Source organism: Polypterus senegalus, chromosome 7, assembly GCF_016835505.1.
Source record: "Polypterus senegalus isolate Bchr_013 chromosome 7, ASM1683550v1, whole genome shotgun sequence".
In the NCBI taxonomy this organism is placed as follows: Eukaryota; Metazoa; Chordata; class Cladistia; order Polypteriformes; family Polypteridae; genus Polypterus; species Polypterus senegalus.
Window position 1 is genome coordinate 39,672,232 of NC_053160.1, and position 22,736 is coordinate 39,694,967.

Sequence of the window (22,736 nt, forward strand, 5' to 3'; positions counted from 1 at the left end):
GCCCATGTAATAGCCTTTGAGTCAATTGTATTTTTATGCAATCGTTTTGTTCAACCCACTGAATTAAAGCTGAAAGTCTGCACTTCAGCTGCATCTGAGTTGTTTCATTTAAAATTCATTGTGGTAATGTACAGAACCAAAATTAGAAAAAAGTTGTCTCTGTCCAAATATTTATGGACCTAAGTGTACCTGTCATTGATTAAAATAATTAATATGGAAAATATGTATTTTAGCTGCTGTTTTTTTTTCTACTTATTACTATTTACTGTAAGTAAGACTTTAAACAGAGCTTCATTCCCACCCTCATGATAACTTTGGAATTTTATTTTACTTCAGAACATTAGAGTTATTACAGGAAAAGTAAAGGATGCTGTTGTCATTAGTTATGAGACATTGCAATTATCCCACAATGCAATTTATAAAACGATTTAGACTTCATGATACAATATTCCCATGATATGAGATTTTCATAGGGGGAAATGTATACTGTAGTATACAGTAATGTATGTAGTTTTAGTTATTATTAGACATTCATAAATCACAACATTGCAAAACAATTCAAATCAATGCACAAATACACAAGTCTTAACACTGGTTTTGTGTGTTTAATAAATTAAAATCTTAAATAATGTATTAACAAAATATTTGTGCTACAGTAACATATCTATGTTGCATGTAAATACAAATTTTGCTGTATTCTGTACATGTGACAGTGATTACCCTATAAACTTATAAAGCTACTAGGGTGCAAAACCCATTTGTTTTCTGGGTTAATCAAACTTTCACTTTCTGCCTAAATGCAAATGCCTTACTGACTTTTTAGCTGTGGGTCCTGACTGTATCTGTGAAGAATTTATGTGATATTTACTTTTAAGAAAAATCAGAATGTCAACACTCTTCATGAACCTGTGATCTGTCAATTGTGATAGTGTCCTTTGCAGTTGAAAATACTGACTTGATACAGATGTAGCAAAGACAGATTTGTGATATAAGCAGAAAAGCAAATTTTGGGACTTTGGCTGCTTTTTCTCTCCATCATGCTAGAGGGCTGGTGTTGAGAGCAATGCCAGATCCAGTGCTGTATTAATCCCCCTTTGCTGTAATCTATTCCTATGTGTGTGTCTGTAAGTGTATCTGTGTCTTGAGCATTGGTTCTCTCATCCACAGCTCATTAGAGGTGCTGTAACTCCAGCTTTCCTGCTTCCAGTGATATTTGAGTCTACCATGAGAACTTTTCCAATACGATGATGTATTTGTGCTTTGGCTGTCCCAGTAGAACTCAATTTGGAAAAATAAAAAAATAAAAACAAGCTGTGGACGCTAGGTGCATTTATTAAGCAATGTTGCATTTCATCACACTCGTCCAAGGCAGCAAATCATTAAATTAAATTCATGAAACACTTAATCTGAGCTTCCAGCCAACATTCACATATAGTGATATTGTGTGCCAACAACTTCCACTTTCTTATCATTATAAATACAATGAATACAGGTTCTGCCAAAGTGCAGTCATTTGACAAAGCCAAAGTCCATTTTTTGATCAGATTTAAATCCCCTGCTTTTGATGAAAGACATTTCTGTTTTCCTTTGTGTTTCAGTTCAGTCATAGTAATATTATATAATACACAATACTTGGCCACATTTTGTATTAGCAATATTTTGTATGACAAAAATAAAAGTATAAAATAATCATTGACTAAATGTGAGGCAATGATTAAGTGCTTCCCACATTCCTGCTGCAAAACACAATGCAGGTTTTTTATCATCTTTGTTTGAAACTTCCTCTCTGACACCAAGTAGATGCAAGAAATGGTCAGAGCACTACATGGAAGATTATGCAAATAATGTTCATGATTTGATGATGCTGATAATTAAGATGTGGTTGAAAGATCCTTTTTGTCATCAGCCAATTTACATTCGAGTCTCTTTTTACTGAAAATCGTCTGATTTAGAAGTTCATCTTTTCTTTTCGTTGTTGAACCTGAGATTCTTGTTCTGGCAATGTGCTGCCTCCCTTTGCTTTTTCCTATGTAACCTGTAAAAGCATTGTATTTTTTTTTTGTTTGTTTTATTCATTTATTTATTTTTTATTAAAAGCAAGAACCATTCTATACAATCAAATCAAGCTTAGCAGAACTAATTTTAAACCCCACCAGAGAGGAAGGCCAACAGCCAAAGTAAAACTTTAAGATTAGAAAAGAGGGAAGAGAATCTTTTTCCCCCAGTATAAATACTTATTCTAAAACGTCATTGATTAGATCCTGCCAGGTTTTAAAAAAGATTTCAACAGATCCTATAAGTATGAATTAGATTTTTTCCAGTTTCAAATAGTATAGAACATCAGTTACCCACTGACTTAAAAGAGGTGGGCTAGGATTCTTTAATTTGAGCAAGATAAGTCTATGTGCAAATAGTGAATTGAATGCAATTACAGTTTGTCTTTCTCCACTTTAAGCCCATCTGGGAGTATACCAAACACAGCTGTCATTGGATAAGAGTTATTGTGACAACATGTGGTCCAATAAGGCTGGAGCTTGATTGCAATATTCACAGGTTGGGTCTTGCTCAGGAAGGATTTTGGACAATTTTAAACAAGATAGATGTGTTGAATAAAAGATTTTAAGTTGAACCATTGTATGCTTTGCACATATGGAGCTGGAATGAATTATGTGCATGGCTGCCTTCCACTCCTTTTCTGAAATGTTGAGTAAGAGATCCTTTCCCAACTGTACTCTGGGATCTTCAAAAGGAAGGGAATTCAAAATGTTTTTATATATTACAGAAATGCTATCTGAGTCTTCAAGACTGATCAATATTTCTTCTGGAAAAGAAATAGGTGAAAGGCGAGGAAAATTGGGCAGATTCCTTTTAGCAAAGTTTCTGATTTGAAAGTAGTAGAAAAGTAGTGTTGATGGGAAGATAATTTGAAGTGTAATTGTTCATAGGATGCAAAGACATTATCTATGTACAAGTTTCTAAATGATTTAATCCCATATGTTTTCCAAACATTAAAAACTGTAAGTTTGAGAGGGTGCCAAAAGGTGGTTATCATGTAGAGGTGCAACAGATAAAAGCTTCTCTATCTTGAAGTGCTTCCTACATTGGTTCCATCTTGTGAGTGAATGAAGGACAGTTGGGTTGTTATTATACTGATAATAACTTGTATTTACTGGGGTACAAAGCAAGGAATATAAAGAAGTACTGCAGGATTTTATTTCTATTATGGACCATGCTTATGTGTGTTCATCTATTTGTATTAATGTCTAGGTGCTTATAGCTTGTATATGCGCTGCCCAGTAATAAAATTGAAAGTTAGGTAGTGCCATGCCATCTTCTGCTTTAGGTAGTTGAAGCTTTGCTGGGATGTTTTGAATTCCAAATAAATGAAGTTATGATTGAATCTGATTTCTTAAAAAATGATATGTTAATGTATACGGGAATGCTTTGGAATAGAAAAAGAAGCTTGTGAAGGATATTCATCTTGACAGTGCTGATACATGTCTTGTTTACAATTTTCTGGGCAGACAGCAAAATTTTGTTGAAATAGAGCTTTATCCTTACTTGTGATGTTTACTTCTAGATATTTAAACTGATCTGCGATGATAAAAGGGAAGGTGTCCGATCTCATGTTGTGTGCTAGAGAGTTCACTGGAAACATTTTGAGTCCAGATATCTTTAGAAAATTCATCTAGTTGTTAGGACTGCAGGTATGGAAATTTGTGGGTCCAATATATCTCTCTATTATTAAAGAAAAAAAAAAATCTTGAGATGAGACTATTGCCAAGAGATTTTTTTCAAGCCCCGCAAGGTGAGGCTATTGCCAAGAGATTTTATCAAGTCCCGCCCTCCTCTCAACCAACCATCCATCCATTATCCAACCCGCTATATCCTAACTACAGGGTCACGGGGGTCTTCTGGAGCCAGTCCCAGCCAACACAGGGCGCAAGGCAGGAAACAAACCCCGGGCAGGGCGCAAGCCCACTGCAGTCTTCTCTCAACCATTTATGGTTAATGGCCCACGCCCACGGTCCTCTCACCTCTCATTCATGTGAATGCTTTTGTCAGACACAGTTCTTGCGCTCTCAGCTCTTATAAATTTTAATGTTTTCCTCACTTTAAGTTTTTAATAAAAGAAGACTTATTATGTCCAAATCTTAATGAAGAATTTCATCCCAAAGGTTTACCAACAGAAGAAATGAGTACACGGGCAATCCTAGCACCGAGAAACGATGAAGTCAAACGAATTTACACAAAAATTGTTGATCGGTTATACAGCAAATTGGTTAAATGCGTGTCAATACACTTTGCTGAAACAGTTGGTGGTGATTATGCCGAAGATGAAAACATCAGCTTACAATATCCCGTAGAATATCTACAACCGTTAACACCGTCCGGTGTTCCACCGGCTGAATTACTGTTAAAAGAAGGATGTATCGTAATGTTATTGCGTAATCTGTGTATGAGTGATGGGCTATGCGGTAATACAAGATTAGTTGTATTCAAAATTGTTCAAACAGTTCTGACATGTAAAATTTTAACAGGCGGCAAGAAAGGTGATGTAGTATATCTTCTGCGGAAAACATTAGACACCAAAGGAAATCTTGATATGCCATTCGTATTAAAACGTTTACAGTTTCCCATTAGAATAGCTTTTATTATGACAATTAAGAAATCACAGGGACAAATATTTGAAAAAGTCAGTTTATTTATTAGAGAGAAAGAAACGATATTCACTCAAGGGCAGTTATATGTTGTGTTGCCACGATGTAAGTCCAAACACAGAATCAAAATTCAAAGCAATATTGACAAAAAGTTAATTCCAAATATTGTTTTTACTGAAGTTTTACAATAAAAGTGTAAATTTTAAAAACGTAAGTATTTGTGACAAATGCCTCTAACGCAACATAAAATATAATTTTCTTTCAACTTATTACGTTTTGGTATTTTTTTTACTATGATTAATTACTCGCTGTAATGTAAAATAGTTAGGTCTATTATGGATATGTAACAATTCCCATGAAAATAACCAATCTGTTTAAATTGTACATCCACTTCCTCATATGCGAGCAGTAGAGCCGCAAAGTGACTAGCACGTAATGAACAGACGGGGGTTGGCGAGCGAAGTGAGCAGGGGGCAAGCCCCCTATTATAGTACAATATCATCTGCGTGTAGTATATTTTCTGTTCAAGTCCTACTCTGATAATGCCATTTATACCAGATGCCTTTCGAAAGTGAACACCCAGTGGTTCAATGGCGGTTGCAAAGACCAGTAGTGACGAAGGCATTCTTGTCTAACACCACGTTCTAGTTTGAAGTAGTCTGAAATAATGTTGTTGATACGAATTGAAGCTTCTGGACTGGTTTACAGTAGTTTGATCCATGCACGTTTGTACGTGTTTGGTACAAACCCAAATTTGTGCAATGTAGTGAATAAGTAGCCCCATTCAATCATACCAAGTGCTTTTTCTGCATTCAAAGATAATAAGATCTCTGATGTATTAGACTTTATGGGTGAATATATTACATTAAACAGTCTTCAAAGACTGGAAGCTAATTGTCTGCCTTTAAAAAATCTGGTTTGGTCTTGTGATATTACCGAAGGAAGTACTTTCTCAGTCCTTCTAGCTAGAACTTTGGAGAGTATCTTAACATCGTTATTCAGAAGTGAGATTGGTGTGTATGCACATTGTAATAAGTTCTTATTTTTCTTAGGAAAAATGGTAATTAATGCTTGGCGAAAGGTTTGAGGTAGAATGTTATTATCACTGTATTCTGTAAATGTTGCTAATAACAGGGAAGCTAATTTAATTGAAATTCTTTTATAAAATTCATCATGGTAGCCATCAGAGCCTGCTGCGTTCTCACTGTGCAGTGAGTGAGTGTATAGTCTAGTAATTCGGAGAGTGTCAGAGGTTTATTCAGTTCCTCTGCACTGAGAGTATCTAGCTCTGGTAGATGCATTAGATTGTGTTTTGTCTTCTTTAAACTGATATATAAACATTATATTTTTATGATCAGTGATTTTTTTTTCCCCTGTATGTGTTACTAATATAGCATTGCGAACTTCCTGCTTGTGGATTTGTTGAGCTAAGATTTTATTAGACTTCTCTCCATGTTCATAGTAATGTTGCGATTTAAAAATGAGTTGTTCCCGTTTCTTTTGTTGTCAAGAGGTTGAATTCTGATTGCAAAGCCTGTTTTTTCTTATAAAGTGCTTCATTTGGAGACCTATCATATGCTTGATCTAATTTGGTAATTTCACGGATTAACTCCGACGCCTTCTTGGTTTCCAGTTTATTTTTGTGGTAGAGTTATGAAATAATTTGTCTTCTGGGAAGCTCTGAAGTCATTTTAAAGAGTTTTCCTGCAGAGCCTTCTGAGGATGTATTTGTCTCTAAAAAATAGTCAATTTGCTTGGATATAAATTCTGTACTGTTCTCGTCAGCTAATAATAGTGGATTAGACACTGGCTGCGAGATGAGTTAGTGGGGTATAGTGATTTGAGCTCCATTGTCAGAGGGGTGTTGGGGATAATAATAGCTTGTACTTGCAAAGGTTTGATTGTGGACAAAAAATTTTTATCTATAAATAATCAGTTCTTGATTAGCAGTGATGCACTGGTGGGAAGAAGGAATATGCTCTTAAGTCTGGGTGTAGAAATCTCCATGGGTCTGATAAGTTATAATTGATTATAAGCTGTGTAATGTTTTTGGAGTGTTAGATGTTATCACACTGTATGGGATTAATAAAGTATCTATCTATCTATCTATCTCTCTGTCTGTCTGTCTGTCTACCTGAAGACCTGTCCAGGTCTGGATTTAAAACACAAAGTCTCCAGCCATTATAATTTTATAAGTGTTCCCATTAGGAATTTTTGCAAATATGTTTTGGATGAAGTCTCTGTCATCCACATTGGGTGCATACATAATTATCAAAATCAAATTAGGCTAGGCCACACTACACGAAGTCCCAGTGCTATGACATGCCTCGAGGCAGAGCACATACAAAACAAAACAAGCCCCCCAAGTAGCGGAGAAGAAAAATTGAAGTATAGCTATCTATTGGTAATACAGTCCAAATACAATAAACCTAAAATATAATCTTAAACAGTCCCAAAAAAATAAACAGTACTTGTGGTGAAGCAGATAGCGTATGATAGTACAATCATAATACAATATCCTAATCCTAACATACAGTGGTGTGAAAAACTATTTGCCCCCTTCCTGATTTCTTATTCTTTTGCATGTTTGTCACACAAAATGTTTCTGATCATCAAACACATTTAACCATTAGTCAAATATAACACAAGTAAACACAAAATGCAGTTTTTAAATAATGGTTTTTATTATTTAGGGAGAAAAAATAAATCCAAACCTACATGGCCCTGTGTGAAAAAGTAATTGCCCCCTGAACCTAATAACTGGTTGGGCCACCCTTAGCAGCAATAACTGCAATCAAGTGTTTACGATAACTTGCAATGAGTCTTTTACAGCGCTCTGGAGGAATTTTGGCCCACTCATCTTTGCAGTATTGTTCTAATTCAGCTTTATTTGAGGGTTTTCTAGCATGAACCGCCTTTTTAAGGTCATGCCATAGCATCTCAATTGGATTCAGGTCAGGACTTTGACTAGACCACTCCAAAGTCTTCATTTTGTTGTTCTTCAGCCATTCAGCGGTGGATTTGCTGGTGTGTTTTGGGTCATTGTCCTGTTGCAGCACCCAAGATCGCTTCAGCTTGAGTTGACGAACAGATGGCCGGACATTCTCCTTCAGGATTTTTGGTAGACAGTAGAATTCATGGTTCCATCTATCACAGCAAGCCTTCCAGGTCCTGAAGCAGCAAAACAACCCCAGACCATCACACTACCACCACCATATTTTACTGTTGATATGATGTTCTTTTTCTGAAATGCTGTGTTCCTTTTACGCCAGATGTAACAGGACATTTGCCTTCCAAAAAGTTCAACTTTTGTCTCATCAGTCCACAAGGTATTTTCCCAAATGTCCTGGCAATCATTGAGATGCTTCTTAGCAAAATTGAGACAAGCCCTAATGTTCTTTTTGCTTAACAGTGGTTTGCATCTTGGAAATCTGCCATGCAGGCTGTTTTTGCCCAGTCTCTTTCTTATGGTGGAGTCGTGAACACTGACCTTAATTGAGGCAAGTGAGGCTTGCAGTTCTTTAGACGTTGTCCTGGGGTCTTTTGTGACCTCTCGGATGAGTCGTCTCTGCGCTCTTGGGGTAATTTTGGTTGGCCGGCCACTCCAGGGAAGGTTCACCACTGTTCCATGTTTTTGCCATTTGTGGATAATGGCTCTCACTGTGGTTCGCTGGAGTCCCAAAGCTTTAGAAATGGCTTTATAACCTTTACCAGACTCAATTACTTCTGTTCTCATTTGTTCCTGAATTTCTTTGGATCTTGGCATGATGTCTAGCTTTTAAGGTGCTTTTGGTCTACTTCTCTGTGTCAGGCAGCTCCTATTTAAGTGATTTCTTGATTGAAACAGGTGTGGCAGTAATCAGGCCTGGGGGTGGCTACGGAAATTGAACTCAGGTTGATACACCACAGTTAGGTTATTTTTTAACAAGGGGGCAATTACTTTTTCTCACAGGGCCATGTAGGTTTGGATTTTTTTGTCTCCCTAAATAATAAAAACCATCATTTAAAAACTGCATTTTGTGTTTACTTGTGTTATATTTGATTAATGGTTAAATGTGTTTGATGATCAGAAACATTTTGTGTGACAAACATGCAAAAGAATAAGAAATCATGAAGGGGGCAAATAGTTTTTCACACCACTGTATGATAGTACAATCCTGATACATTAAAGAGTAGGATGTTAAACAGTCCCCTTTCGTAAAAAAAAAAAACGAATTAATATAATAAATAACTGTAATTAAAAAGTAAAAGTAGCTGAGAAGAAGTAGAATGTATAATTAAGGCAAGCATCTCATTGCGAATGTACGAAATTGCAGGTAAAATCTAAAAATCGTATTTCAAAGAGGGTCAAGTTTAGTATTCTTAGCTCTTTTTCTGCTTAATCTAGAAAACTAAAAATGTAGAAATTGCCTTGAAAATCCACTTTCAGTTTAACAGAATACAATAGGCTGTATCTGATTTCGGCATTGCATAGTCACTATTTAATGCTGTAAAATGTGGCTTGTTTAGCAGCTGTTGAAGGTGAGAAATTAGGGGAAAATACAAATGCAGTTATTTTCAAATATACAGTGCATCCAGAAAATATTCACAGCACATCACTTTTTCCACATTTTGTTATGTTTCAGCCTTATTCCAAAATTGATTAAATTAATTTTTTCCCTCAGAATTCTACACACAACACCCCATAATGACGTGAAAAAAGTTTACTTAAGGTTTTTGCAAATTTATTAAAAATAAAAAAGTTGAGAAATCACATGTACATAAGTATTCACAGCCTTTGCCATGAAGCTCAAAATTGAGCTCAGGTGCATCCTGTTTCCCCTGATCATCCTTGAGATGTTTGTGCAGCTTAATTGGAGTCCACCTGTGGTAAATTCAGTTGATTGGACATGATTTGGAAAGGCACACACCTGTCTATATAAGGTCCCACAGTTGACAGTTCATGTCAGAGCACAAACCAAGCATGAAGTCAAAGGAATTGTCTGTAGACCTCCAAGACAGGATTGTCTCGAGGCACAAATCTGGGGAAGGTTACAGAAAAATGTCTGCTTCTTTGAAGGTCCCAATGAGCACAGTGGCCTCCATCATCCATAAGTGGAAGAAGTTCGAAACCACCAGGACTCTTCCTAGAGCTGGACGGCCATCTAAACTGAGCGATCGGGGGAGAAAGGCCTTAGTCAGGGAGGTGACCAAGAACTCGATGGTCACTCTGTCAGAGCTCCAGAGGTCCTCTGTGGAGAGAGGAGAACCTTCCAGAAGGACAACCATCTCTGCAGCAATCAACCAATCAGGCCTGTATTTTAGAGTGGCCAGACGGAAGCCACTCCTTAGTAAAAGGCACATGGCAGCCCGCCTGGAGTTTGCCAAAAGGCACCTGAAGGACTTTCAGACCATAAGAAACAAAATTCTCTGGTCTGATGAGACAAAGAATGAACTCTTTTGTGTGAATGCCAGGCGTCACGTTTGGAGGAAACCCGGGCACCGCTCATCACCAGGCCAATACCATCCCTACAGTGAAGCATGGTGGTGGCAGCATCATGCTGTGGGGATGCTTTTCAGCGGCAGGAACTGGGAGACTAGTCAGGATAAAGGGAAAGATGACTGCAGCAATGTACAGAGACATCCTGGATGAAAACCTGCTCCAGAGCGCTCTTGAGCTCAGACTGGGGCGACGGTTCATCTTTCAGCAGGACAATGATCCTAAGCACACAGCCAAGATATCAAAGGAGTGGCTTCAGGACAACTCTGTGAATGTCCTTGAGTGGCCCAGCCAGAGCCCAGACTTGAATCCGATTGAACATCTCTGGAGAGATCTTAAAATGGCTGTGCACCGACGCTTCCCATCCAACCTGATGGAACTTGAGAGGTGCTGCAAAGAGGAATGGGCGAAACTGGCCAAGGATAGGTGTGCCAAGCTTGTGGCATCATATTCAAAAAGACTTGAGGCTGTAATTGCTGCCAATTAGCATCGACAAAGTATTGAGCAAAGGCTGTGAATACTTATGTACATGTGATTTCTCAGTTTTTTTATTTTTAATAAATTTGCAAAAACCTCAAGTAAATTTTTTTCACTATGTCATTATGGGCTGTTGTGTGTAGGATTCTGAGGAAAAAATTTTATTTAATCCATTTTGGAATAAAGCTTTAACATAACAAAATGTGGAAAAAGTGATGTGCTGTGAATACTTTCCGGATGCACTGTATAATCTCTTGTTTCAGTCATATTTACTTTAGATTGTGGTTTGTCAAAATGGACAATAAGGCTTCTAATTTTTGAGTCATTTGATCCACACATGTAGTAAGCTGCCAATATCGTGGTGTCTGATTTAAAGTCCTCTCCAGCTAATTTACAGAATAGTTCAGCTATGAATTTCACTGGGTTTGGGCTTTCAAGGTTTCCAGGGAGACCTTCAATTCTGATATTTCTTTTATATTCATCTTCCTGCACAGCTAGTCTGTCTCCAAGCATTTTGCATTCGGATTTTGTAGCTGTTGTTTTTTTTTTTAATTGTTCAACTATTTCAATACGAGTTGTGAACATTTGTTTAACGTCTTCAAGCTGAGCAGCAAGTGCTGTAATTTTATTCTCAACCTTACTGTCATTTTTCTGTATTTTTTCCTCAAGTTTTTCTAGCATGCCTTTAAAGGTTTCCTTAAAGTGATTACTTAAAACGTTTTACCAAGTCTTTAATATCCTGACGCAGTGTCTCGTTTGTCATATTTATGACATTTATATCTTTCTTTATATCCTTTGTAACCTCCTTTATATTACTCTTTATCTCATTTACGTCACCCCCAACAGCAGGAGTTATTGCAATGATTGTTGCCTTCGGCTCAGACTGTTCGTTTCGGTCTTCTCCATGCTCCACAGGCGGAGTAGCAAGCCATATAGTAAGGCTATGCTCAGCTGCAGTGAACCTTCTGGAATCGACAAGTTGTCCTGGCCCAACTCACTTTCACTTTTGGATGGAGCCAGTGCTGCAGCATCAATTCCTGGGAGATCTGTTCTTTCTCCAGTCTATTCCAGGTCATTCTCTGGCAGACCGTATCTTGAACGTGAACTTGAGGCCCATTTAGGCTTTGAGGAGTCTTTAGCTGTCTATTCCATTTCTTTCTGGGCCTTTTTTATGCTACTCGTGCATTTATATTCTTGCATATACTGTAATTAAATCCCCTTGGGTTAAGTTGTAAAAACATGATACCTTTGGATGATAGTAAAAAAAAAAAAAAAACGTAAAATAATACTGCTGCAAACAGAGGTCCATCTCAGATGTCCATCTTCCGAAACAAGTAAGGAAAAAAAAAAGTGTTTTAGGGGTAGCAGTTGGTTATAAGATAAAAGAAACCTATGCAAGAAGTCTATTCATAGGAAAACCTATGATTGTGCATACCCAATAATACAGTTAGGTCCATAAATATTTGGACAGAGACAACTTTTTTCTAATTTTGGTTCTGTACATTACCACAATGAATTTTAAATGAAACAACTCAGATGCAGTTGAAGTGCTGACTTTCAGCTTTAATTCAGTGGGGTGAACAAAACGATTGCATAAAAATGTGAGGCAACTAAAGCATTTTTTAATTCAATCCCTTAATTTCAGGGGCTCAAAATTAATTGGACAAATTAAATAACTGGAAATAAAATATTCATTTCTAATACTTGGTTGAAAACCCTTTGCTGGCAATGACAGCCTGAAGTCTTGAACTCATAGACATCACCAGATGCTGGGTTTCCTCTTTTTTAATGCTCTGCCATGCCTTTACTGCAGCAGCTTTCAAGGATAACACTTTCTGCTGTGAAGCACCTCTGCCAGTGTGATTTAAAGTTCTTCCAGTTTATCCCATCCATGTGTTGAGTTTGAAATAAATTATGAGATTGCAAGTATAAGAGAGTAGTCCCATCTAAAATCTGGCAGGCACAACAGAATCCAGTGCAGCAACACTGTGTACTACAATAGTGTGCTAAATATATTCAGTAAACATGGAAATACTGAGTAAATCTTTTATTGTAAGTATTCATCCAGAAGAGGCAGAGTTTCAGGTATTGTTCCAGAATTTATTTATATTATTGTGTTCAAATACATTTTATGGGAAAAGATGATCCACAGTGGCAACTCTTAACAGGAGCAGTCGAAAGAAGATTATATTCACATAAATTTTACATTTTTCAAGTATGCAATTTTCTCTTGTAAAATTAATTTTAATGTTGCTGTTTGTGAATACAGTATCAGATATTGGTCGTACCTCTTAAAGTAATACTTGTATTTCATATATTTTATATATTACTTTTTAATTATGGTTTATAGTATATCTTGATTTGTAATATAATTACAAGTTTACCACAAGTTTTTCTTTCACAGGTTGGAGCTATGATGCTGAAGACAAGAGGATACCAAAACCTAAATTTAGGTCCTATGGAGCAAACTTTTCTTGGGATAAAAGGACAAGGGTCTCTACAAAATAAACTAGCTTCTCTCTAGCTATGAAAGATCAGCTGTGTTATATTTATAGGTGTTCATAATACATTCATTAATCTTATAATAAAGTGACCTTTAAGCAATTATGTCTTTTGAAGTTCTTATTTCCATGTGGTGCACACTATACACATACTTGGTGCAACTGTCTCTGATTTAGCTCCATTGGTAGACAAATCAATTATATGACTAAAAACCACAATTTTATTAATACTTTAGTGCTTCCTGGATGTTGAAGGTGAAAAGCATAGTAATTAGTAGGAAGCTGCAAATTTGTATATATAGTTAGTAGTTTTGCTTCTCTGTTACCCTTGTTGCTAACCCCACCCCTACAAAGCATCAACAACAAAACAACAGACATTCAAGCTAGTGTTTCTTATGTAGTGCATATCCTACAAGAAGGGTAGCATCTGGATCATTGTCCTTGGAACACTTTGATGCCCTTTATGTTAACATGCCCATAACCTCATGAGAAATAATTCTGGCAGGTGTTTTTACTTTTGTTGATGATTTCATTTATTTTTCATCATTCTCTTGCCATACAGTTGTAATAAGATATTAATTTACTTTCAGTATTTTTTTGCAATGTAAATGATAATAAACCTTCTTTATTATTATGTTCAAATGTGTATATTATACATTATAGTAACCTTCAATTCAATGGAACTCTTTTTGAAATACATAGTAACAAGCCTGTAGTGGAGTTTTGCTCATACAGTGTTTTTAGTCATAGTATTTCCCATCTGTTCATTACAATTTATTAACATTCTCGCAGTTATTTACTGATTTATTGTTTTTGTGAGGAAATATGGCACAAAAGTATGTCATCTCATTTTAAAATTAACAGTGGGCCCTAGTAGAAGGGAACTATTCAGCCCCTGTTATTCCAGATTCAGAGCTGTTCCTGTTACGGCAATAACTCTGAGTACAGTTCTCAACTTTACACCACTGCATGACTATTTATTGTGGCCTTCATTATAATAATTTTGGAAATGTAGCTGAATAGAAATGTATACATTTAGCTTATTTTCTCAGCAATCTTTTAATTGCATTTATTAACAGTGTTATTCATAAACTATCCCCTAAGAAGTCATACATTTTTATTGTAAACATATCTAGGTAATACTGTACATTACCTAATTGTTAGTAATTGTATTAGTAAGGGTTCAAATTCAATTCATGGTGACAATGAAAAGTCAATTTTAATAAACAGTAATAATTTTATTTATTTAGCACCTTTCCCATGCTCATGGTGCTTGTTTTTTTAATGCTTCTACAGAAAAAAGCAAAAATTTATACTGTAAATAAAAAACAATGTCAGGCACTAAGGGTCTTTTTAACAGTATTCAGGTAATCTCAATTTTTTTTTTTGTTGAATTTTTGACCAGTTTACACAAGTACTCTGAACATGTCCTCAGAATGAGTGTCAGTGAAGCTAGATAATATTTAAAGGGTGTTTTATAAGGAAATCACACAAGGAGAAGAACAATACAAAGAGGAAATAAAGAATTAAAGTAAGCCAACAGAAAAATATGTCCTACTTGCTCCCCTGGACAAAAGTGGCACTCCTGGAGCTAATATACTGTCTCACATTTTTTTCAAGCACTAGGCAATCCCAAGGTGACTTGCCTATTATAATGTGTACCAAGGAGCCTTGGCTAACATAACTGATCCTCCTGCTGCTACCTTGTATTGTTGGACTCCAGTTTCATTAATTAACGTTCTGTACTGTGTTTTCCATTCTATTACCATCCTGTTTTGGCAACATTAGAAAACTTTAGAAAAAGCTTCCAATACTCTGATACAACTACATGAGTTAATGTTGTCACTGTGGTCTTAGTTGGGAACTTTAGCTCCCAACTCATTGTGGTAATCCACTAACCAGGCATTACCATTTTAAAGGAAAGTGTCTTAAGAACAGTGTACAAACAACTGACTTTTAGTAAAGTTAAAGCAATTACCTGTTTTAATCGTCTAAGCGTGCGCTTCCGCAGAGATTTTAACTTTGGCAGGTCTTCATGGTTCAATGCTGGCAGAAAGGTAGGTGCGCATTCAGTTCAGGCCAGATGGGTGCCACACATGCCAGTCAAAAAGTCAAGCTGCTCCTTAGCCACCTGCTGTTAACAAAGAAAGAATTGCATAGTATTTAGTTTAGGCATGCATGAATTAGTTTTGAGAAGGGGATCCCAAGATAAAGTCCTGAGCTAAAATTATGAAAAAGTAATATACTTTAGTAACTTTAGAGAAGGCATCAGATTGATTGCTTGATTACTTGAAGGCCGCCATGTTAGGTATTACAAGCCTTGCAGGAATTGAGTGGAGTGCGTATGCAGAATGCACCAACATCAGCTGCTGTAGGAGGAAGAGCACGGCATGATGCTGGATTGGTTGAAAGGGTATATAAAGTATATAAAAGGAACTTCCTCCCTATAGAGGTCATCTTTGTGACTCAGTCGTGGGGAGAGTGAGTTTGGTGTAGCTTATTGTTCCAATGACATCAAGCATGTCAGATTGTGCTTTATTTCTAGATTTTGTATATAAATATAGATATCTTCTAGTTGTCATATTATTTTGTAGGTATTGCTGTAGTTTGACTTAATGGTGCACTTTTTGTTGTCTTTTTGTATGTACATTAATTTTTTCTTTTTTTTTTTTTAATAATTTTGGGAGTCATTGGACTTTGTTTTGTGTAGTTTCTTCCTGGTCAAATTTTTTTTATTTAGGAAGACTACAGTTTTTCTGTAATTATTTCTGTCTTTGATTATTTTCATTTTGGGACTGTCAAAAACCACTGTCAATAAAACTCACTTTTGTTTTTGGAAATGTCATATTTTTGTTTCTGTGCCTCCGTGTCTGCCATCTCTCAAGTCTGATCCCAGTTGGTTCCAAACTACAAGACAAGAGTTAGATAATCCAAAGACCTCAACCCATCTGATGTAATTATCAACCTCCAGTATCCTAAAGGTCTTTTGTTTCTGCTGAATTTGGTCCTGTCATGTCGCCACCTGTCATATTGGTCTTGGTTCAGACAGTGCAGTAGATTAAAGAAGTTCTACTGTGAGACCAGGTGAGTTCTTGTACTGGAAATGTAACAAGAAATTTCTTTACTTTACATGGCTCCAGCTATCTTGTGCAGCACTTGACCACCAAGATTTTCAGGACAATCTTCATCCTTTAAAGTTGCCCGCCAAAAAGAGTCTTGAGTGTCAGGGATGGCTGGATGGGATTTTATCATCCCCTACGTTTATATAGAATGCAGACATGCAACATGTCCATATGTCATGAATGTTAATGTGACATTTTAGTGTTAGTCCAGAAGTAGAACTGATGGAGCCATTGTACATACCTGGGAAACTGGAAAGATTTCTTTGGGCATTTAAATGCTTAGGTCAGAGTACAATGGTCTCTGTTCACCCCAGACAGTACCCCCTCCAGATAGTGTAACTAGTTCCCCACTTGCCACACAACAAACAAGCACTCTTTTTATATGATTGAACTTTTATACTTTAAATGAATATAACTTCGAACACATGCAACGATTCCTCCATAGCAAATGTCCCAGGTCACTGGAATCAGTTTGCCCTAGAAAGTGACCAATGGCTCAGATTGCATGAAGATAAGTACTGTAGATGTTTTTGATATACTGTGCAGGTGACCACTTATAGGAGGCAGCCTTCCTTCTAAGGTTGATGTATTGAAGCAATAGTGTCAGCTAAGTATGGAATAAATTTAAGATACCAGCTCACCCATACATAAATAGCACTGGAGACGCTTTATACTGGTGGGTGGTGGAAACTCCATTATAGCATCAAGTTTATTGGGATGAACTTGCACATCCTTATGTTGGCAATGAAGGTTCTGCCAATCAACTCCCCCCAAACCAGCATTCCCTTGCTGAATTGTTGAAAGGTTGTCCCAGCTTTTTTTCAACCCAACAGGCAATACTTTGCACTCTTCTCACATGCACACTTGTCAGTAACCTGATTGAAGATTAAATAGACTAAACATGTCACTCATGAATTCTGGAATGTCATGAACCAGGGTAGAGTGTTGTGAAGGTAAGAATGATAATATTTAATTCAAGAAAGGTAAGTTTGTTGGACTTTGTGATCAGCGTAATGGACCATCTCCTTAACAAAGACAGGATGATCTTGAGCAGAGACCGAACACATTATTCAATAAGATTGACTTCATTGATGATTTAAAACACCCTCGGCTACCACATATCTTCACAAGCTATCCAAACTTGCATCCCATGCTGTCAAGGCAGTGTGTACTCTAGTTCGTTTAGAATAATTATTTTCCTTGCAGTCATAACGTCTATGCCCAAATCAGTGGTTCAGAAAGGTATGTGTACCTCATGACAGATTGGTAGATACTACAGTATATAATAGATGGATGGATGGATGGTACTTGTCTCGGTGGGAAATTTAGCTTTTACAGAATCTAGAAATTTTCTAACAAGCAACAGCCCATCAAACACACACAAGGATTACAAAAAGAAAAACCTGAATGATAAGAGAGCAGTCAAAGTGAGACATTATAAAGGCCCAGTTCAGTAGTATGACGAAGTCTGAGTATTGTGAAAAACTTGAAACTACTGAATTAATCATCGACTGAAAGTACTTAACGTGAGGATGTGCAGCTTTATTTATAATGGCTATTGGTTTTGTGTTCATTCTCTCCTCTGCCTCGCGTGGGTCACATGTGTGTCCCATAACTGAGCCAGGCTTCTTAATTAGCTTTCTGACTTAGTTGACCTCTCTTCAAGTGATGTTACTGGCATACTAAAGCATGGACAATTGCACTGCCTAGCACAGAGTTATAGAATATGTTAGGGATAAGTACCTTTTTCTGCCAAGAACAATTTTGCTGTGGCAAACACCAGCCCCAAGGGTCCGTGTACTTTTTGGTATTTGAAATTTCATTTTAGAAGCAAAAACGAAAATGAAAGGAATTTTCAGATTTTTATTTTTGATTAAAGAATAAAATGAGGGAAAATAAGGTATTTTTTAATTCTGTGGTAACAAATAGCAGTCATAAATTTAAAATTACACATACTTTTCTGGATTTATTTGTGATTCAAATAATGAAAGTTTAATAGCTCAAAAACAACAAAACAGACGCATTTTCGTTGTCTGAAACCGGAGGCATTTCTTCTTCTGCGCGATTTTTGACGACACCTGCGAACAGTCCTCCTCACAACACATCGACCGACGGCCTTGAATTTACACTGCATGGCATCAGCAGAGGATGGACCATCACGTTTTTCGGAACAGTAAAAGAGTTGACACTCCGGGACAAGGACATGACTGCAGAAAAACTGAGTCGTATCTTTCCGGTAAAAATACAAGCTTTGCAAACTTTGCTTCATTGATGTAGCAGTTGCTTTATGAACGTTATTGTTGTTACTTACTGTGAAACAGCTAACACTTGGTGATTTCATTTACTAACACTAAGTCTAGCAATTTTTATAGTGCAATCGCTAGTAAATGTTTCAAGTATTAACAATGCACACAAGTGTAACATGTTAGGAGAGCAACGTGATTTACAGAAAGTTTTCTTAACATGTGTTACACTTGTCAATGAGCAACCATTCACACATTTACACATATTCAAAATGTTAGCATTATAAAAATTGCCAGACTTAGTGTTAGTAAATGAAATCACCAAATTTTAGCTGTTTCACAGTAAGTAACAACAATAACGTTCATAAAGCAACTGCTACATCAATGAAGCAAAGTTTGAAAATTCCTTTCATTTTCATTTTTGCTTCTAAAATGAAATTTCAAATACCAAAAAGTACACGGACCCCCAAGCTCCTCGTTTGGCTATTTTCAATTGTTTTCACAAGCTATTTTTAATTGGGGTAAAAAATGCTGCAGTAATCAAATCACTATATCCCTCGTCATGCTTTAAATACTTAGTAATAACGTGTGATAAGTTTACCCAGCAAAGTTTGCTTCACCATGAGAACGGCAAAATTGCTTAAATGTTTGAGAACTTTACCAAAGTCGGTAAGATGTATTGAAGTCAATGAAGAAGAAGGAGGAACTGAACTAGTTTTGAGTGGATTATAATGGTGCAGTGGTCTTTTAGGTGTCCCAGAGGTTTAGGGAAGCATCTGCCAACTATGCTGTACTGATTGTTATGGCCTGAAATGTCACCTGAACTGTGAGTTAGTAGTGCACTGCACCACCCAGCCTTAAACTACAAATGACACAGATTCATACAGGCTTCATCCAATTTTTGCAAAAGGAGAGAAATAAAATATGCAAGAAAAAAAAATAAAACCTTGAAATGTCACCGAAAGAGTTTAAAGTTACTGCATCTTATTTTTCACAGAATAAGCACTGATTTTCACCTATTATGGGTTTGACCGCAGTGGAAATTAACTATTTATAATGCAGATGTGAGTGTGGACTGCATTTTCCAGTTAGTTTGACTACTATTCCTATTTGGGAATGGGCAAAAATCATCTGAAATCTAAAACCTGCAGGCATTTCTCTCTAATTATATTGCAGCGTACCGGTATAAATCAGTATAAAAACGGTGCATTATAATGTTTGGCCATGCAGCTAATATAAAATTAGCCTGGGTTTTTTCACAGACTGAATGATAACCACACAAAAAAATACAATATGTGGCCACAAACTAGCAATAAGTAAAATATATACAATACATGTATATAATTGTGCTCACAGAGATCAATCTTTATTGCACTGACTGGCCATGCAATGACATGGGTAATGTAAACCAATATTGGCGACCATATAAGAAAAGGGTGTGTAGACCAAATGCATATACAAGTAGTCACGTGATGTGGCACAGACTCAAAATAACCTTAAACCCCTGTGCCTGTCACTACATAATCTGTGCTACATGGCATAGAGCATAAGATGTTTAATTGTTTAATCCAACAGTGAAGTGAATCTATGCAGAACAACAAAGTATTTTCATAATATTCTCATTATGGTTGGCTAATGTACCCCTCAAATGAGGTTTTTTTTTTTTCTTCACATTGGCCTCGCAAAGCATCATGGGGCACTGTGGAAATAAAAAAAATGTTTATCTAAACCAGCCACACAGTGAATTTCCAGAAAAACAGCCTTGAACCAAATTCACTGTAACAAACACTTCAGCGAATTTCACCGATCAGCACTAGTAAGATCCAACAGCAACATTGTCACTTGGACCATAGTGAGCACCGCTGCACATGGCTGATCCATCTTGCAAGCTTTTAAGACATTTTTTTGGGTGCCAGAATCATAAACATAAACTCCTAACAGTCTACCAACCATACAAACTTGATGACATCTGCAAAGCATCAATGGAGAACAAGTATGGGGTAGACAATACTTTGAATTTAATTGAGTAACATACAAAAATGAAAATGCATCCTGACTACATGTGAAAGTTATCCATGTTTAATCAGTCAAGTCATGTTTATTCAAATAAATCAAAAACAATCCTCCAATATATTTTCACAGGGTTTTTTATTTACTGTATGTAAATTTTTTAAAACAAAGGAGAAAAGTAACAGCAACAATAACTATGAATTGACATGATCAAAAAAAACCAAAAACATATATTAACAATATAATAAAACTCCAAGGTCTGTGTCCCGTCCCTCAGAGCAATCTGATTGGTCAACTTGGTTTCAGTGACACAACAAAAGAGGAAGTGTGATGAGTGTGAGAGGCACAAAGAGGAGTTAAAGTGTAGGAAGCACACAGAGAGTGTTGCCTTCAAAGAATGAAAGAATAAAACCAGAGAAGAGGCAAGAAAGTCACCTCAAAAGCAATGACAGTCTGAGAAGCAGGCTTTACAGGAAGACACTTGAGAAATGGAGTTCTTGGTGAAGAGACGTTCACACATGCAAAAACAGAGGAAGGGTGCTAAAGGTAGTGCAAGAGATAGCAAATATTTTTTAATTAATCTGTGACCTGTCTTCAACATGTGCTGTGGCTAGTAATTATGTGAATTTCCCCTTGGGATTAATAAAGTATCTATCTATCTATCTAATTGTATAAAACTGCTAGATCACAGAAATGAAACAAAGAAATTGTTCATGTATTTGTCATAAATTCATAAAAAATAGAGATCTGAGTATAAAGAATAAACATAAAATAACAAGAGTTACACAAATATTGTAAAACAAAAAGAAAGCAGAAATTAGGAGTGAAGCAAAAGTATGGCTTGTGCAAATAATCTGAAAGCATAAACAAGTCCAGCAAGGCTTAATAAGAAGCCTCTGCCACATCCAACCTGCCATATTAACCGCCTCGTCACCTGCCGCTAACATTATGAGCAGCACAGCATCTACAGTGTAAAATCAACAAGTGAAAAACATTGTGAAGATCAAGTAAACCAAAATAATCATAGAGATGACATGCCAAACAAGGGCATCTAAAAATTATAAAGATTAACGCAAACTCTATATAGAGCTCTTAACACGTGCTAGTAAAAAATAAATCGCACCATCCCTCTGATCTAGAATAAATGTTAGTGTTATGTAATGAAGGTATTTGGAAGAACTTCACTGTGAAAAGCACTACATTAAAAAGGGGACGCCATCTGAACACAAAAGAAGCACAATGCCTGAGCAAAGAGTGAACCCTGGATACTCTAGAAGCTGTTGTGGAAAAGAGGATGATGGCAGAATTGGATGCCATCATGAAAAATCCTCTCCATTCCCTCAAGCCACAGGCTCATTCCACCATAGTGTGCTAAGACGCACCTCTGGGGGTCTTTTCTGCCCACTGCTACCAGGCAGTTCAGTGCTTCCACCTGATGTACTTGTTAAGTTTATTTTTTATTTATTTAACACTTGACTGATTCACTGTTTTATCTGTTCCTGAGTCTGTATTCTTGTTTTTTATGTTTCTGCTGCTGTATGCATCTGATTTTCCCCTTGGGATTAATAAAGTTTATCTAATCTAATCTAAAAGCATTTGAGAGCACAGTAACGTGTTGGTATAAAGAAATAACCGGAGTAATCAATGTTGTTTTTTTAAAAAAAAAAATGATTGTATGGTTATTTAGGTATTCAGTAGTGTGATGTCATTTCCTAGAAATAAACCTTAAGAAAAGAAACGTGTCGCACAGCTCATCTGCATCAGAACGAAGCATACGGGAAGTGCCAGACACATAATTAACAAGTGTGCTCGGAAGGGTCCATATCACTTATGAAGTATGGTTAAAAAGAATAAAAAAATCAAGGACTTGGCAAGGATGTTTTTGCAAGCAGCTGCATTCACTTGTCATGCTTTATAACGCACATTATAACACCTGTTTTATTGGGATATTTCATGAGATATTAAAGTGACTTTATAATTGTTGGTATGTTTTTATTATTATTTTTTCACTCAGTACAGACTTGATCCAATTTTTTGCAAAGGAAGGGACATAAAATATGCAAGAAAAGAAAAAAAAACAAAACCTTGAAATGTTACTGAAAGTGTTTAAAGTGTCTGCTTGGAAGAGTGACAGCTTACTGTACTTCTTGTTTTTCTCTCCTGTTACATTTTCACAGAATGAGCCCAGATTTTCACCTGTTATGGGTATGACCTCAATGGAAATTAACTATTTATAGTGCAGA

General features: G+C 36.5%; 1 protein-coding gene across 1 annotated transcript in view; it reads left to right on the forward strand.

The window, feature by feature from the left end:
- Nucleotides 1-13,221, forward strand: part of ndufs4 (NADH:ubiquinone oxidoreductase subunit S4) — a 150,191-nt gene extending 136,970 nt beyond the window's left edge. The window contains exon 5 of the mRNA XM_039758510.1: nt 13,022-13,221. Coding sequence (XP_039614444.1) covers nt 13,022-13,125 — 104 coding nt within the window. The 3' untranslated portion in view covers nt 13,126-13,221. The remainder of the gene's footprint in view (nt 1-13,021) is intronic.
- The last annotated feature ends 9,515 nt before the right edge of the window (nt 13,222-22,736 follow it).